At 43.8% G+C, this 18,858-nt stretch overlaps 1 protein-coding gene and 1 long non-coding RNA gene across 2 annotated transcripts; one reads left to right on the forward strand and one right to left on the reverse strand.

Annotated features, from left to right (window-relative positions):
• Nucleotides 1–860: 860 nt before the first annotated feature.
• LOC130211585 (uncharacterized) lies at nucleotides 861–2,207 on the reverse strand. The gene is made up of 2 exons (XR_008835101.1): nucleotides 2,104–2,207; nucleotides 861–1,537 (listed from the first exon to the last, which is right to left on the reverse strand). It is a non-coding gene; the product is annotated as an uncharacterized LOC130211585 (long non-coding RNA).
• Nucleotides 2,208–2,394: 187 nt separating this feature from the next.
• On the forward strand, nucleotides 2,395–10,930 carry LOC130211584 (ankyrin repeat domain-containing protein 46-like). The gene is made up of 6 exons (XM_056442418.1): nucleotides 2,395–2,492; nucleotides 6,533–6,657; nucleotides 6,967–7,300; nucleotides 7,505–7,666; nucleotides 9,573–9,707; nucleotides 10,138–10,930. The coding sequence occupies exons 3-5, from the start codon at nucleotides 6,999–7,001 to the stop codon at nucleotides 9,583–9,585; spliced, it is 477 nt and encodes a 158-aa protein (XP_056298393.1). The 5' UTR covers nucleotides 2,395–2,492; nucleotides 6,533–6,657; nucleotides 6,967–6,998; the 3' UTR covers nucleotides 9,586–9,707; nucleotides 10,138–10,930.
• Nucleotides 10,931–18,858: the final 7,928 nt, after the last annotated feature.

Below are 18,858 nucleotides of genomic sequence, written 5' to 3' on the forward strand. Positions count from 1 at the left end.
GAAGGGAATAATTAATTATACCATCCTTATTGTGACGGTTGACGTTTTTACGTAAGCGACGTAAAACGTGAGGAAGGAAAGCCGGAAAGAAGGGCTGTGTCTACTACCGCGCACTTAACGAAGTACACTGCAATTCAGTGCACTGTATTGCATTGCACTGCGTCGCTGATGAAGCGCTGTCTCAAATGGAACACTTAACCGTTAACCACTTGGCGGAAGTGACGGACGCAAATCTGTTCACGGCACCCGTGAAATTAAGCCGGGAGTGACATATGCAAATCTGCTTGCGATTCCCTAACCCTTAAAGTGACCAAATGAATGCACTTCTTGCCCTCTTGTTGTCCCTTGTTTACCTTTCTCCACCCCATGTGGAAACTGCGATACCTCCACAATCGCGGCAGGAGCCTCCGCCTTCTAGCTGAAGTCGAGATGGTATATGTAAATTTAATTGTGTGATTTTGCCTTACCTTCACAGCATAGCTTCATGTAGTAGTTGTAATTAAATTCTCCTCGCTAGGTATGCTAAATTCTCAATTATCTTTGTCAGAAGTAGCCTTCTTCTTTGCAATCCACATACACACCATATGGAAATAAAACATGACAAATCTGTACATGTTTGTCCCTAGATTCCAATTAGTTTTAAGAATTATCCACTGAAATGATAGGCATCATCTGCTTGAATTCACACAGTAATAGGCCTACTTTGACTGACTGTACTTTTATACACATCTCTGTTGTAGTGAAGTTCACCCTGATACAGGAATCAATGAGCAATTGAACACACAGGCATATTAATTTGTTGTTACAAACATGCATCAATTCTAATATAAATCAGAAAACGCAATAAAAGACTACAAAACCTCAATGACAACATTTTATTGATAAAATGACTTGCATATTAATATAATCTTCCCTTCCCCTCCCCTCCCCACACTTTACAGCAGCCACCCAGTCCCAGGCGGCGCTGCCGTATCCATGCTGCAATGCCACTGCTGGCGTTGTGTTGTGATGGCCACAGTGACATGAGGGTGGACTTCAGGCTCACCGAGTCATTCAACGCCCTCATGGCTGTGCTGGGCACTGACTGACCACGGTTGGGGCCCCGAGATCTCCTGTCTAGTTTTTATTGTTTGGCTTGCCAGCGCCACCTCCTATCGGGTGGTGGCCAGGGCCTTCGACAGGCCCCGGGCTCAGTGCATGATGCCAGGGTCCTGAATAACAGCCCCATCTTCTATGAGCAGTCATCCCCTCCACCAGGATACTGTATCCTTGGGGATGGTGGCTACCCCTGCCTGTCCCAACCCATCTGCCTCATGACCCCCTTCAGGCAGCCTGTCCACCTCCAAGCACGTTACAACTGCTGCCTGTCAAAGGCCAGCTGTGTTGTGGAGAGGTCCTTCGGGATACTGAAGACGCGATGGCGGTCCATTTCTTCAAGGCCCTGGAGGTGGATGTGAGGTGCCAGAGGTCATTGGAGCCAGATGCAGATGTCGGGAGGGCAGCAGAGGACCAGCACCAGCACCTCCAGGAAACGTCTCTGGGGCAGGAAACAGAAATAGGATACCCATTCAGTGCTATGTCCCAGACCACGATTACATTTAAATTAATACATACACGACATTTTTTAAAAAACACACGATGATTGAAAGCTACAATTATTTCTAGAAGGACAAGCTTAGATAGCTATCGTAACGGTATTAATTATCGGGCGGCGTGTTGGCAAACGCTCGCGGTGTCATGTTAACCCGTTATTACACTGAGCATATCCATTGTTAATCCATTATTAAAATTGCTATTTCGATTGGTTAACAGAACAGCCGTTGTTTAACACTGTCCGATGACTGACATAGCTATCTGTCGTCGGACTTGCCGCTGGAGCAAGCACCTGGAGCCGACCTGCCCCGCTCGTCAAGCGAAAAGTGTCCGATAAAAGTGCACCTTCGTCGGACTGGCCGGGTGGTGGATTACCCAGCTAGCTTATCATAACTGCCATGCAGATCCAATGGCATCTAATGCTACCTAGGTATGCTCACTAATCTGAGAATGGCATGTTAGTAGTACATTGTAATACCAGTACAATGTGTAACCACCGCTGATACTTACATTTACGGTCTGTAGCTTCGTGGTCTACCGCTTGTGCTGTCCGCCATTGTTTTAGAAATAAAATGAAAAGCTGGCGAAATGGCTCCTCCTCTTCCGGTACGTAGCCAAGATGGCGGCCGCTTAGTGCGAGTAGTGTCCATCGTTTTACACTACATTTTTTGCCCGTTTGCAGTGCACCATCCGGGTACTTTCAGTGCACTGAATTCTGCTGGATTTTTCAGTGGCGCACTTCGAACACTGAAAGTCAGTGCTCGAAGTGCTCAAGTACGCGGTAGTAGACACAGCCAAGGCCTTAGCTTCTCTCCAAGATGGCGGCGACCATAGACAACAGCAATGCCGTTCAGGCGACAAAGAGAAAGCACCTGGGGATCCCCGAAGCTGTGTTCGTGGTGCGTAGAGGACGACAGTAGCATGTGTTGTGCACACGGCTCTACGAGGAGGTTAAACCGTTGAAAACAGCCGCTTGTGCTACTTGTAGCCGGTGTGTCGGCGCGTCATGCTGGCTACCAGCGAGTTAGCTTTAGCTAGCACGAGAGCTAATCCTGCTGTGTGTGCGGGGCGGCTCCTCGCCTCCATCTACGGACATGGCTGTCTGTGCGCGAGCTGCTTTGACGCTCTACTTTATTTCTGATTTCTTATCTCAAGCATTTGAGTTGGGTACACGTTAGCCCGCTCTGCGCATGCGTGTCTTCTAACGGTCGCTTCAGCTGCCTCCTTTCTGCTTTTAACTCGCTGCTAATATTATATGAATTGAGATTCTCAACTTGGCTGGACATGCTTGGAGTTAAACTACGAGTAAAAGTACGAAGTTATCTATCATTAAAATGTAGTTAAAAAGGAGACTGCAGGCAAACATTTGTCTTTCATTTTCGGTTATTTTGCTGCCGTAAAAAGTAGAAAGCAAGTAAACATGTCTAAATTTAAGGCAATTAACCAATTACTATCTATTTTTTAAAGTTCTTACAGCTGATTTATGCGAATATTTATGTCTAAAAACATGGAGTTTTAAGGATTATACAGTTAATGTAATTCACAAAAGTGATTAAAAACCCTTGACTCTTATTCATTCAACCACATTTATGCAACTTTTAAAGGTTTTTACAGCCTCATTTACACAAATATTAATGTTAAAAGAAACATGGCCATTTAAAGAATATATACAATAATAGCTATTTAAAACATTTAGTGAATACAAATCTTTGACTCTTAATGTGACAACAGCATCTATGCAAATTAGCACTTATTATTAATTGTATGATACCAAAAATATTTAACATCACATTTGGATATTCATAAACAAAATGTCTCCCGATATACAGGTTTATTCATCTCACCCACATGGTGTTTCTCTCCCTACCCACTTCCACTCTTTATCCCTCTGACTTGAGTTTCATGCTGTGACGGTGACTCATCCGGCTCAACTACACATGGTTGTTCTCTACCGTCCCCCTGGTTCTTTGGGAGATTTCTTGGACGAGCTAGACGTCCTCCTGTCGATCTTCTCGGAACACGGCCCCCCGCTCATCCTTCTGGGTGACTTCAACATCCAGACAGAGAAGTCATGTGACCTGTTACTCTTCCTGTCTTCCTTTAACCTCACTCAGTCCCTCCCCTCCCACTCACAAAGCCGGCAACCACCTTGACTCCATGTCCAGTAGAAGCTGCTCTCCCTCTAACCTCACTGTAACTCCTCTCCATGTCTCTGACCACTTCTTCATCTCTTACTCTCTCTCGCTCTCTGGTACTGACAACCCACCCATATCTACAGACTCTGCACCTGTACGCCGCAACATTCGCACCCTCTGTCCCTCCTCCCTGGCCTCCTCTGTCCTATCTGCTATCCCCTCAACTGACTGCTTCTCACTCATGCAGCCTAACTCTGCTGCAGACACTCTCCTCTCTTCCCTGTCTTCATCTCTTGATTCTCTTTGTCCTTTTAAGACACGACCGGTTCGGAAATCCTCTCCGGCTCCGTGGTGGTCTGACTCGGTGCGCGCCGAGAGAGCCACCCTGCGAGCGACGGAAAGAAAATGGCGCAAATCGAATCAAGCGGAAGACTTGCTCTCCTATCAATCTCTCCTCTCCTCATTCTCTACCTCCATCTCTGCAGCCAAAAGCTCGTTCTACCTGACCAAAATTCAGTCTTCCTTCTCTAACCCCAAAAAACTCTTCTCTATCTTTTCCAACCTCCTTGATCCCCCCTGTCCCCCTCCTCCTTCACCCTTCTGCCACTTTGTGACTACTTTACAAACAAGATAGACGACATACGCTCCTCCTTTACTAATCCATCTTCTATCACCTCACCAACACTAACTTCTTCATCCCCCTCTCTTTCCTCTTTCACCCCCCTGTCTCCCAATCAAGTTCTTAGCTTGGTGACCTCCGCCCGACCGACCACCTGCCCCCTTGACCCCGTCCCGTCTCCCATTCTCCAGGCTATTGCTCCTGACCTTCTGACCTTTCTCACCCATCTTATTAACAGCTCCCTCTCAACTGGCTGTTTCCCTAACTCTCTGAAGGAGGCGAGAGTCAACCCTCTCCTGAAGAAACCCACGCTCGACCCGTCTGAAGTCAGCAACTACAGACCGGTCTCTCTTCTTCCTTTTCTCTCCAAAACTCTGGAGCGAGTTTTCTTCACCCAAGTGTCCTCCTATCTCCACAGTAACAGCCTTCTTGACCCTCACCAGTCTGGATTCAAGGCCGGCCACTCAACAGAGACTGGCCTCCTTGCTGTCTCTGAGCAGCTTCACTCTGCTAGAGCAGCCTCTCTCTCCTCTGTCCTTATCCTTCTGGACCTTTCTGCAGCATTTGACACCGTGAACCACCAGATCCTGATCTCTTCTCTTCAGGACCTGGGGATCTCAGGCACTGCACTCGCTCTTTTCTCTTCCTACCTTAACGACCGCACCTACCGGGTAACTTGGAGAGGATCTGTGTCTGATCCTTGTCCTCTCACTACTGGGGTTCCCCAAGGCTCCGTCCTGGGTCCCCTCCTCTTCCTCTCTCACTACTGGGGTTCCTCAAGGCTGGGTCCTGGGTCCCAAGGCTCCGTCCTGGTCCCCTCCTCTTCCTCTCACTATGGGGTTCCTCAAGGCTCCGCCCTGGGTCCCCTCCTCTTCCTCTCACTATGGGGTTCCTCAAGGCTCCGTCCTGGGTCCCCTGCTCTTCTCTCTGTACACTAATTCTCTCGGCTCTGTCATTCGTTCGCATGGCTTCTCCTACCATAGCTATGCTGATGACACCCAACTGATCTTCTCGTTTCCACCGTCCGAAGCACGGGTGGCGGCGCGAATCTCTGCCTGTCTGACCGACATCTCTCAGTGGATGTCTGCTCACCACCTGAAGATCAACCCTGACAAGACCGAGCTACTATTCCTTCCAGGGAAAGGCTCCCCCACCCATGACCTGACGACCACCTTCAACAGCTCTGTGTTGGCCCCTACCCTGACTGCCAGGAACCTCGGGGTGACACTAGACAGTCAACTCTCCCTGACGGCCAACATCACTGCGACGACGCGTTCCTGTAGGTACATGCTGCACATCATCAGGAGAATACGGCCTCTTCTTACTCAGAAGGCGGCGCAGGTTCTGATCCAGGCTCTGGTCATTTCACGCCTTGACTACTGCAACTCCCTCCTGGCTGGTCTACCTGCTAAGGCCATCCGACCTCTGCAGCTCATCCAGAATGCAGCAGCTCGACTGGTCTTCAGCCTCCCGAAAATCACCCACACCACTCCGCTCCTCCGCTCTCCACTGGTTACCGGTGGCTGCTCGCATCCGCTTCAAAACACTGGTTCTTGGTACCGTGCTCTGAACGGATCGGGCCCCGTCTACATCCGGGATATGGTCACACCGTACACCCCGGCACGTTCGCTCCGCTCGGCAACAGCCAATCGACTTGTGACTCCTGCACCTCGAGCTAATCGCTCTACATCCAGACTGTTTGCTGTCCTGGCTCCTCAGTGGTGGAACGAGCTCCCCACTGACATCAGGACAGCAGGAAGTCTCTACATCTTCCGCCGGAAACTAAAAACACACCTTTTCCGTCTATCTGGATTAAAACACAGATTAGCACTTCCGTGGCTCTTAAATAGCACTTACTAATGGTACTTTTGTAGTTCGACTATGTTGAGGAAATGTTACTTCCTGTATTCTTGTTGTTCTTAGTTTGTACTCTTGGTTGAATGCACTTATTGTAAGTCACTTTGGATAAAAGCGTCTGCTAAATGACATGTAATATATATATATGTGTATATATATATATGTATGTATATATATGTATGTGTGTGTATATATATATATTCAGTTCTTTCGAAAGCAGTTTTTAAGGGCTTATTATCAAAAGGTTTCTGTTGGATATTGATTGTAAAAAACAAAAACAATAAGCAGATATATTGTTGTTGTTCTTGACTTTTTCTGATTCTTCCAGGAGGATGTCGACTCTTTTCTGAAGCAGCCGGGCAACGAGACGGCCGACTCGGCTCTGAGGAAGCTGGGCGAGCAGTACCAGAAATATAAATACATGGAGCTCAACCTGTCCCAGAAGAAACTCAGGTAAACGACCGTCAGCTGCGTGAAATCAACCCACCTGAGGTTTGTCTCTTCTTCGAGCTTCATGCTGTCGGCTGTGGGCTCACGCATTCCTGATATTATGTCATTAAAAGTAGTTTCTTCATTCTGAATCACTGATTTTCAGAGAGGTCTTTACTCGTTAGTCGATGGAAGAACATTTATTATCAGTTATTCATCCAGGGGGCGTGTCTTCAGACTCTGGGTGTTGCTCATCGGCTGATGGTGAAAGACAAAGGTGTCTGAAACACTGAAACATGACTCAGTGTTTTTTACCTCCGATCTCCAACTCAGGTACGCTGGAATTTTCTGACACCCACTCGGACATGTCCTATGTGTTCATCAACGACTCGTCGCAGACCACCGTGCCGCTGCTGCAGGCCTGCATCGATGGAGACCTGCCGTTCGCCAAGCGGCTGCTGGAGACGGGCTGCGACCCCAACAACCGGGGCCGCACCGGCCTGCACCTGGCCGCCGCGCGTGGCAACGTGGACATCTGCCGCCTGCTGCACAAGTTCGGGGCCGACCTGCTGGCGACGGACTACCAGGGGAACACGGCGCTGCACCTGTGCGGCCACGTGGACACGATCCAGTTCCTGGTCTCCAACGGGCTGAAGATCGATATCTGGTGAGATGAAAGACGACGTATGATAATAAATACACACACAGAGCAGAAGAACTTTCATACAGGAAAGGCTCTTTAAAAATATGTTTTCAAGATTTTTCCATCTTTGAAACGGGACAATCTGACCGGCGACGTAACAGGAGGGTTGACCTGGTCGTACGTGGCGTTCCCTTCCTCCTCTATAACAACGTTGTCCCGTCTCCATAGTAACCACAACGGCTCCACGCCGCTGGTGCTGGCCAAGAGACGCGGCGTCAACAAGGACGCCATCCGCCTGCTGGAGGGCCTGGAGGAGCAGGAGGTGAAGGGCTTCAACCGCGGACCCCTCTCCTCCAAGCTGGAGACCATGCAGATGGCCGACAGCGAGAGGTGAGGCGCTCATCAATACATGTGAACCCTGAGAGGACGTGATGACATCATTGTGAGTTCAGATCCTGCACCCTCGCTCCCTTCATCGTCTCCTAGCCGGGTGACTTCGGGGTGATTCGACGATCCATAACTCGTGACCGATGAGCGAGCACCTCGATGTGAGGGCGGCTTTTTTTCTTTTTGTGAGAACGCTTCCAGCTTCGCAACGTCCCGTTAAAGACATTCCCTCCAGAAGCATTCACATCCACCCTGTTGTTGTAAACATCATATTTATTTATAAATAAATATTTATATTTATTTATAAATAAATATATTTATAAATATATGTATATTTATGAATATATTTATTTATAAATATATGTATATTTATGAATTTATTTATAAATATATATATATATTGAAATATATGTTTATATATGTATATAAATAAACACATATATATTTACAAATAAATATATTTGTATATATATATATGTACACGATACTCATGAACTAGGATTGTAACATCAGATTAATTTTGTTTTGCTCTATATTTACTTTATCTTAACCCACGTGTAACCCATGTGTATGTGTCTTTTCCCGCCTGTTGGTTTCCTGTGAGGAATAAGAATAAAGTTCATGCGTGTTCGACTCTCACCGGCGACCCAAGATGTCAGATTCCTGATTCATCTGATCAGTTAATAAATAATTGCAAAGGAGGAGGAGTCTTGTCTTAATATGATCCGAGAACAACACCGAGTGAACTATAAGTGTGAGGCCCTCAGTAACACTGGACATTGATATTTATTTTATTGTATTTGTATTGTTATTGATTGTTAATTGTGTCATTATTCTCCTGGTGTGTGTATGCATGTGTGTGAAGGGTTAACAATGGTACAGGCACTCAGGTCAGCTCAGGGGTCCTTCTGGATGAAAGCGAGGGAAAACCTTCCGCTAGTAGTTAGCCAGATAGATCCACAGCCTGCAGTCTGCAGTGATGTTGCTGAGTGTGCTCTGTTTCTGTGCTTTCAGGTCAGTAAACGTGATTAACTATATAAAGGTAGCGACAGGGATCATCGTCAGTAATCCGAATATGTAATATGTGAATGTATGTCGGAGTTGCGTGAATGTGATGTGATGATGTGTCGAAGGGTATATAGTGCGTCAGAGTCATGCTAGCGAGTGAGGAACAGTAGTAACCACCTGTAACCTGTGAGAATGAGAGTTGTGTGAACGTGCAGAATGTCGCCAGGGTGAATGGAGTAGTTAGAGTGATAGTGTAAGCCAATGTGTTGTATGTATGTACAGGACTGTCTCAGAAAATTAGAATATTGTGATAAAGTTCTTTATTTTCTGTAATGCAATTCAAAAAACAAAAATGTCATGCATTCTGGATTCATTACAAATCAACTGAAATATTGCAAGCCTTTTATTCTTTTAATATTGCTGATTATGGCTTACAGCTTAAGAAAACTCTAAAATCCTATCTCATAAAATTTGAATATTTCCTCAGACCAAGTAAAAAAAAAGATTTATAACAGCTGAGTGTTTGTCAAGGCTCAGGAAACCCTTGCAGGTGTTTCGAGTTAATTAGACAATTCAAGTGATTTGTTTAATACCCTACTAGTATACTTTTTCATGATATTCTAATATTTAGAGATAGGATATTTGAGTTTTCTTAAGCTGTAAGCCATAATCAGCAATAAATCAGAATAAAAGGCTTGCAATATTTCAGTTGATTTGTAATGAATCCAGAATGCATGACATTTTTGTTTTTTTAATTGCATTACAGAAAATAAAGAACTTCATCACAATATTCTAATTTTCTGAGACAGTCCTGTATATGTATAAGGTAGTTAGCCAGATAGATCCACAGCCTGCAGTCTGCAGTGATGTTGCTGAGTGTGTTCTGTTTCTGTGCTTTCAGTGAGTTGATATAAACCGTACACGCCTGGATGTCATATGTCCAAATGTGCAACATAAGGAACCACAAGGAACCACCCCCTCCCTCCGTTTACCAGGAAACCACCTGCATAGTTTGTACCTGTGCGACGTCATGCAAGTGAGTGAGCTAGCTCCTCCCCCTCTTTTGTGTCACTGTTTTGTCTATTACCTTCGCATTGAAAATACGGAAGGTTATCTCACTGTGTATTTATTCATTTATTTATTTATTTGTATGCGTGTTACTCGCATAACAAAAAAAGTTTAAAACCGAATCGCATGAAATTTGGTGGGATGATTGGTTATTATCAGGGGACCATTTGATTAGATTTTGGGATCAATCGGGTCAAAGGTCAAGGTCATGAAACAATCAAAATCTTGTTACCGTAGCACGGTCAATTTGTATCCAATTGGCATGCAAATAATGCCAAAATGTTCATAATTCAATGCCCAATCTTGTGATATGCGAAAGTATGCGCTCTACCGAGTGCCCATTCTAGTTACTGATGTGCTGATGGAAATAAACTCAACTCAATCTGTGTTCTCTGCAGTGGAACCTTCTAGAACCCAGAGCGTTCTCTGAGTTTTGGTGAAGATGAGCGTTCAACGTTTCAGGAAGTGAGGAGGAGGAGACGCAGCACACAGGTCACCATATTATTCTTTCTTCAACACTGAACACTAACGTGTTCATGGGTCCAGAATAGGGGCGAGATCAATGGATTATATATTATATAACTTACATTATTGTTGGAATCAAGACGATAATTTGTTCACTTTCAATCCGGAATCTTCATTAGTGTTTTAACAAATTTTCACTGCTAACTTCTGGTTTGTATTTTAAAGCAAATCTGAGACTGAAGATTCAGATTCGGATTTGATAATCCAATCCTGCTTGTTGGAGCTATTTAATTTGACTTTTGTATTTAGGTAGTCGGCGCGGAGCTACAGTCAGCTGATAGCTGTTCCCCGGCGGTAACCGTGCAGCCGGGTGGTTGGGTAACTGTTCGCAGGAGTAGTAAGTCTACACAGAAGCCCGCTGTGCACCTTCTTACTCAGAAGGCGGCGCAGGTTCTGGTCCAGGCTCTGGTCATTTCACGCCTTGACTACTGCAACTCCCTCCTGGCTGGTCTACTTGCTAAGGCCATCCGACCTCTGGAGCTCATCCAGAATGCAGCAGCTCGACTGGACTTCAGCCTCCCGAAATTCACCCACACCACTCCGCTCCTCCGCGCTCTCCACTGGTTACCGGTGGAGCAGCATCCGCTTCAAAACACTGGTTCTGGCGTACCGTGCTCTGAACGGATCGGGCCCCGTCTACATCCGGGATATGGTCACACCGTACACCCCGGCCGCGTTAAGCTCCGCCGGCAACAGCCAACCGACTTGTGACTCCTGCACCTCGAGCTAATCGCTCTACATCCAGACTGTTTGCTGTCCTGGCTCCTCAGTGGTGGAACGAGCTCCCCACTGACATCAGGACAGCAGAAAGTCTCTATCTTCTTCCCGGAGACTGAAAACACACCTTTTCCGACTATATCTGGATTAAAACACAGATTAGCACTTCAGTGGCACTTAAATATCACTTACTTATGGTACTTTTGTAGTTCGACTATGTTGAGGAAATGTTACTTCCTGTATTCTTGTTGTTCTTAGTTTGTACTCTAGGTTGAATGCACTTATTGTAAGTCACTTTGGATAAAAGCGTCTGCTAAATGACATGTAATGTAATGTAACCACTTCTCCCTGCTCAGCGACACACCCGCTGAGGAACACACCCTGCGAATATGACCAAGTTGATCACCGGACTTAATCCATGACAACCCAGGGTTCAGATCAGGAACCGGAGCAAATTAAAATAAACAAAATAAGCGAAAGGGGTAAATAATTTTTAAAAAAACCCAATTTTTGATGAACCGGTTTTTAAAATTTTCTCCAAAACGTCCTTCACAAACGTTTCTTAAAATTCAAAAACCCAATTGAATTTGCCTAATAAAACCCGGCAGCCTGAAAATTTTCGGAATAACACCCCTCCGCATTTTTAACATTTGAGGCCCGGTGAGGAGGGGAGTACACCATTTTGAATCGGAAAATTTTCCTAACCAAAATTAACTCCCTATTTAAAAGTTGTTCAGCTTTCAACCAACCTAAAACCTACCCCAAATTCGATTTTTTTCTGCCGAAGGGCCAATTTGGGTTTTACTGTTCCCGTTTTATAATTTGGTTTTTAAAACCCATAAAGATTTTTTGGAATTTTAATTATGGGAGGATAATTTGCCGTCTGCATTTTTCCCTTTTTGGGCCTTTTAGAGGTCAAAAAACCCCCCACAGTTTGGGACACCTTTCTTTTCTTATTTAAACTTGACTTAGTTTTTGAACGTTCCCACGCCCTTCTTAAAACCCCCCATAACGAATTTTACCCCCCAAAAAAAATTTTCACAGTGCAACATAGTCTTTAAATTTAAAAACGTTTCCTTCTGTTTTTATTGTCCCAGTAATATCAGAATCCTTTAATTTAGTGCCCAATTGAATTTTGTTGACAGGATAGGCTCCTGAGAATGCCCTCCAACCCCCTTAAAAAAACTGAAAAAAGGGAGGGTTGGAAAACCCCAGCCCCCTGAAAAAAACTTTAAAAAACCCAATCCTAAACTAATTAAGTCCCCTTAGTTTCAATATTTTAAAAAAATTAAGAACCCTGTAATCCGACACCAATTTCCAAAATAGAAAAAAAAACAACCCCGGGTTTTTTCAATTCCCCCTAAAGGATAAGTTTGGGGAGATTTTAAACCTTGTGGTTGTTTTATAAATTTTTTTAAATGGATTTTCTTTGGACGATTTTTCTTTGCCCAAACCATCCAAATTGCCCGTAAAGGGCCTTAAAGCTTTTCCCCCTTGAATTTGAGGTTTTTCCATCCCGTGCCCAAAATTTTTAACTTTTATTAACACGATGTCTCTTCCCCCATCCCACGGGGTGTTTAAAGGTTTCCCTTTAAGGGGGTTCCTTTAAATATTATCAATTTTCCCTTTAACAGGACCCCCCCTTAAGGTCGAAAAAACCCCCCTTGGAAGCCCAGGTCCGGGGAATAAAACCGACTCAACCCCCTTTCCTTAAGACCTTGAGAAAGGGTGCTCTTGTACTTTCACCAAATAGATTTAGAAATTTAATAGGTTTAAAAAACCCGAGAACCCGGAAAAATTCAAATATCTTAAACAATAAAGGCCTCCTTTTGGGCGAGACCTTATCTATTGAAATTTCCCAACATCCTTTCGGGAACGGGAGCAGCGACATTTCAGGCCGGCCAATTTTTTAAACCTATTTTAGATTTTATTTTTTTTTGAAAGATCCCAAAAACCCCCAAGTTAATACTTCCAAATTTCTTTTTGGCCAATTTTTTTTCCTTAACTGTTTTTTTGGGAATTTTTGGGAAAAACCTCCATAAACCTTGACAATAATTTCAACTTTTTACAAAAAAACCGGGGGGCAACCCTCTAAAAATTCAAGCAGTCTTAAAGCTCTATGCCGCCTTTTGATTTAAACTCGCAAAACCAAGTAAAACCCCTAGCCCTGGAATAAATTTCTTGAGGGCTTGACGGTTGTGGCACCAAACCATTTAAAAAACTTCATCTTTGAATTGTCCAACCCCCAGTAAAAAAAATTCAAACTATTTTTATTAGAAATTTCAAAATGGGACACGCCAAAAGAGGGAAAAAATTTTTCATCCTTTAGCGGTTTAGAACTCCTTTTTCCTGTCTTAAACCTTGGGCCCCCTCCATTGACCAAACTGCATCTTTTTACAAAACTGAAAAGGATAAATCACCCGCACTATGTTACTTCCCAAAAAAAATAAAGTATTTTAAAAATTTCCTTTTTAAACAAACCTTTTTTGGGAGTCCACAATTTTCTTTTCCCCCCATAAACTACCCCTTGGGATATTTAGAATCAAAAATAAAGGGGACCCAGAGCCTTTTTTTCAACTTTTTATGGAAACCCAACACCACGAAATCACCTGCTTAAGATAATTTAAGCCCTTTCCCTTGGATTTTATAGACGAATATTACCGGCCACCCCCTTTGAATCCTTATGGTTATGTCCGGGGCTTTGCACAACCATTTTTTTTTTTCCCCTTGGGGAAAATTTTCCTTAATCCACTAACCCTTTTCCCCCGAGTCCTTTACTTATTCAGGGGCATCGGCCCAAGAGGAAATTCCCCGTGGTTCCGGGCGGGGTTTCTCCCCCCCTTTTTGGACCCCCCCCCCCCCTTCCCCCCCAGCCATCTGCTATACGGGAGGTCCCATCGGGGAATACCCTCTTGAATTTTCTCCCGTAATTTTCAAAATTTATTTTAAAAATCTTCCTTCTTACAAACTTATTGTTGTCCATCCTGGGGGGGTCCCCCCTTTCCCCGGGGCCCTTTTTTTGGGTTTTTTTTTGGGGATTTTTTCCTGGCCCTTAGGTTTTGGGGCGGGGTTTTTTTTTAGACAAAAATTTTAAAAGGGCAAAAAAAAAAACTGTTAAGTAAATAAATTTTTTTAGCTTATTTGGTTATTTAGTTTCTTGGGGGTTTAATTTGTTTAAAAATTTTAGGGGGGGACGTTGGGTCACTGGGACCTTTTTTTTTAGGAAGGAACCCATCTCATCCAGGTTTTTACCCGCCCGGAAAAGTCCTTTTGTTTGTTCTTTTTTGGGTTTAAAAAAATTTCAAAATCTCGGGGAAATAAAGTCTTTTTTGATCGTCAAAAAAACCCGGGGGCTGTGGATTTTGAATTTTTGTTTTTTCACGAAAAAGGGCCATAATTTTTTTTTACCCGAAAAACCTTTTGGGGATATTCAAAACTTTGTAAATCGGGATATTTACCTTAAAACCCCGTTTTTGAAAATTTTAATTTGAATTTTTTATTTTAAATTTTTTGCTCCGGGGGAGGCTTTTTTTTAAAAAAAAGTTTTTGTTTCTGGCCGAGAGGTTTTTTGAGATGCGGAACGGGTGAAAAACGCCCCCCATTGAATGGGAATGGTTTTTCCCAAAACCCTGAATGTTTTGAAGTTTATTATTTTTATCTTTTCAGGGTTTTTGTTTTAAAATAAAATTAAAAAAAAAAAATGGGTTCCTGATGGGTAAGGAAACCCTTTTGGTTTTTAGGGAAAAGAAAAAAGCCAATTTTAGGTTACCCGACCCCCCCATGAAAGGGTTTTTTTTTTTAAAAATTTCCCCAAATTCAGTTTGAAAGAATACTCGGTTTGTCAAAATTTGAGTTTTTTTTTTTAAAAACAAAAAAAGGAAAAAAATTTTTTTTCGTTAAAATCAGTAAAATTTTTTTTTTAAAATGTTTCAGTTTCTTTTAAAGCCAAAGTAAAATTAGGTTCAGATTTTTTTTTTTTTTTCCAAAACATTAAAAAAAATTTTTTAAAAAACTTTTTCCCCAAAATTGAAAATTTTGAAGCCCATTAAAAAATTAAAATTGGTTTTTAAAACCGGGGCCCCGGGTTTAATTTTTTTTGCGTTTTTAATTCAAAAAAAGGGGGGGCCCCTTAAAAAAAGGGGATCCTGTGCGTTAGGGTTAAAAAAGGCGCCCTTTTTGGGGACGGGCCCCGGGTTGAATAAAAAAAAAGGGTTTACAAGTTTAATGCCCCTTTTTTTCAAAGGGCCTTTTGCGGCCTCTTCAGAAATTTTTTTTTTTAAAAATTTTTTTTACAAAATTATTCTTACCCCGGGTAAATTATTTTTAATTTCATAGCCCCTTGGTTCCGCCAGGTTAAGGGGTGGCTTTTGTTGTTTTTTCCAATATATTCCCATTTTTCCCAAATTTCCCCCTTACCCAAAATAAATTAACCTTTTTTTAAGGTTGGGGGCCCAAATAGTTTGAGTTGGCTTTGGGCCTTTCAACCCCCAACCCACGGGGCCAGGGCATGCTAGGTTTTAGGTTTCCAAATTAAAGGCGGGTCCTTCAGGTAATGAAAATAAAAAGGAAACAATTTTGTGGGAATTTTCCGGCTAAAAACCCAACCCAAAAGGCGGAAGGGGAGGAGTCTTTGGTACAATATTGAAAGCGGTCCAATGTTTTTTTAGTGAAAAACGATGAATGATTTTTTTTTTTTCCCCCGATCCGGCTTTCACCCAGCGGAAGGAGAAAAATGCATTGTTGAGATAATAAATCGGGGGGTTTTTAAAAAAAAAATGAACAAAGAGTGCAAGGGTGACCCCTTTTTTTTTGTCCGATCCCAAATCTCGCCGGAACGAGACCCCGGAGACCAGGGCTTAAGATAGTAAAAGGGGGGTTAAATTTTTGGAGGCCCTCATGAACCCCCGGCCCCCAACCCCCCCCCACTCCAAATACGGCGAAAAAACCGGTTTTAAAAGCACCAGGGAAGAAATTTGTTTATTTTTTTTTTTGATTTACTGAAACCCCAAAAAGGAACAGGCCCCCAAAGAAAATGAAAGTAAAAAAGGTTTGGTAAGGGAAAAAGCAAAGGGAAGATTGCTTAATGTCCCAAAGAATTTTTTAAGCCCTTAAACCCTTTTCAAAAAGTCTCCAATTTGCCTTTCATTTTTTAGAAATTTTGCAAATCTTTCAAAGTTTATTTTTTCGGGGTATTTTTTTTGGTCACCTCCAGGATTTTCACCAAATGTTTTTTCTTAAATGTTCTTGAAAATAAAGTTTATTTTTTTTCCTTTTAAAGTCTTTCTAATATTTAACTCTGAAAAAAGTCATTTTTTTATTTAACAAACATTTTTCAAATATTTTTGGGAAGCTCCCCCTTTTTTTTTTTTCACACAAAACCAAAAAGGGGTGTCCCGAAACATGGTTTTGGGGTGCCCCACCAGGAATCGCGCCCCTGGAGTTTCGGGGGGCCCCTTTATCCCCTAAAAAAAATTTAAAAAAACCAATCAAAAAAAACTATCTGTTGTATCTTTTTAAAAATAAAAAACAATAAACCCTTTGGCCCCCCCCGGGTTAATGACATGTGGTTCACCTGTTCTCACTCTTTAAATCCTTTAAATCTTGAAATAATGTGTTGTGTTTGTGCGTGTGATTTTGTGTGGTGATGTAAACTCAGCTGTCATAAGGAGTCACAGGAAAGCACCTTGTTAACCTCTTGGTATCCTGCATGCTCAAAACATCAGAGCATTGTTATGGCTGCCCACATAGCATGTATCTCTTTATTTGCAGGCCTAGGAAAAGGACTTTCCTGTGTCCAAACAGCTCTTTGAACAAGTAAGATGTATTATAAAGAATTTAACATAAAGACAGGACATTTGTGCAATACAATTAGGCATGTTTTTGTAATGAGAGAAGTTAGTTAAAAACATTTTTAATGAAGCGAAGGTATAAAGATGCCTCGTAAAAGACCTTTGCCAGACCAGAATGCAGGGTACAACATGGGGACAACATGGGGACAACATGGGTACAACGCCACATTAATTCAAATTTCCTGATATTTGAGCCACCAACGTATGTGGCTGCGTGCGCGGCAACATTTGTCACCCCCGACAAAATCTCACTCCAAGGTTTTTTGAAAAGTTGGTAGCTGACTACACCACTGTACAAACTGTACACATAGACATCCCTGTCCGAGGACCTCACATCGGAGATATGAACAACACATTTTAAAATCTACACCCAATGCATTGCGAGTAAATGCATTAAAAATGGGATTTAGTGCTATTTGTTAGTCTAACACATAAGTCAATGGAGCAGCGTTAGTTTGTTAGCGCGAACTCGGCTTTATTTTTCTTCGCCGAGCTCTCCTTTCAACTTTGTGCAGATTTACGTAATTTGTTAATTTAATATAATGATTGCCTTTCATCTCGTTTTAGGACGCATCAACACTGACCAAGATTATACCTACATTTAGAGACAACAGTAGTGCCAGCTTCTCCTATTCTCCGTAAAATGCTCGCTCCGTTTCCGGTTACCTGTCTGTGATCCAGGGGGCGGGGCCGACATCCCAACCTGCGCGTATCAGGATGAAGTACATCTCAAAAATCTCTGAACAGTCTCCACGCTTCTTCATTTCTCTTCAACAACTCGACAGGTCGCTGCTGCTTGTCGCTCAGAAGGATCCAGACACAGAGACGAGAGGACCTGAAGGACCTGGAGGACCTGGACTCTTTATTTCCTCGCGGACTGAAGACGTGTCCGAGGTAAGGCTGAATGAATCATGTGGTGTTGTGATAAATGATGAACAGATTCAAAGGAATGAAATCAAGAAGTGGAAAGAATTACATTACATGTCATGTCATTTAGCAGACCCTTTTATCGAAAGTGACTTACAATAAGTGCATCAACCTAGAGCAGTGATTTTCAACACACCAGTGCGCCGAGACCCCCGTCGCACACCGGTGTGAGTCTCGCCGACGGGGGTCAAGACGACGGGTTTCGGCGGCGGGGGTCTCGGGCAGGGGTCTCGGCGGGGGTCTCGGCGCACACCGGTGTGCTCACACCTCTGGGGACCCAGGTGAACAACGTGGCCAACACTCTCACCAGTGGCGGGCCGTGGGCCTGGGGCCTGGGCCTTCAGTGAGGTCCTACACCAGGGGTGCTCACACTTTTTCAGCATGCGAGCTACTTATTATGTGACCAAGTCAAGGCGATCGACCGACGGGGGGCGGTAAGTAAGTGCTGCTCACCACTGCGCCCAACAGCGCGCGTTAACGGAGAAGAGTTGACGGGTGGGGGTGGGTGCGTGACTTTTTCTTGTCCGTCCGGTCCCGATGCGCGCAAACCGTGTCGGGAGCTACGCGGCGCACGAGACGGCGGGCAGAGGACTGTAAACGCGACATGTAGAAACAGACATGACGTGCTGCTGCTGTAATGTGGCGCAAAAGAGAAAGTGACAGGGGGGCGGGCCAATTTTAATGTCGCGTCATGCGATCTACCAGTACTACGCCGCCGCGATCGACTGGCATGGTCGTCATGATCGACGGCCGGTCGATCGCGATCGACGGCTGAGCACCCCCCTCCTAAGCCGGCTGTAGTCCTGCACCCGAATTAATCCACCTCTTATTACTATCATTATGATGCCACGGTCGAGACCAGGGCTCAATATGTCGCCGATCGCGTAGTATTGGTAGATTGCATATGACATAAAAAATAAATTCGGCTCGCCTCCTCGTCATTTTCTCTCTACACAGCACGTCTTTTGTTCATTTATTAAACCAACAGCCGCCTGATGTTGATCGTATCTACACAACAGCACAGCATGTTGCTTTTCCTTTGCCTTCCGTCTCAAAAGCCTCCGGCCCGCGGCTGCAGAATGCATCATGACGGAGAAAAGA

This window comes from Pseudoliparis swirei, chromosome 21 (assembly GCF_029220125.1).
Source record: "Pseudoliparis swirei isolate HS2019 ecotype Mariana Trench chromosome 21, NWPU_hadal_v1, whole genome shotgun sequence".
Classification (NCBI taxonomy): Eukaryota; Metazoa; Chordata; class Actinopteri; order Perciformes; family Liparidae; genus Pseudoliparis; species Pseudoliparis swirei.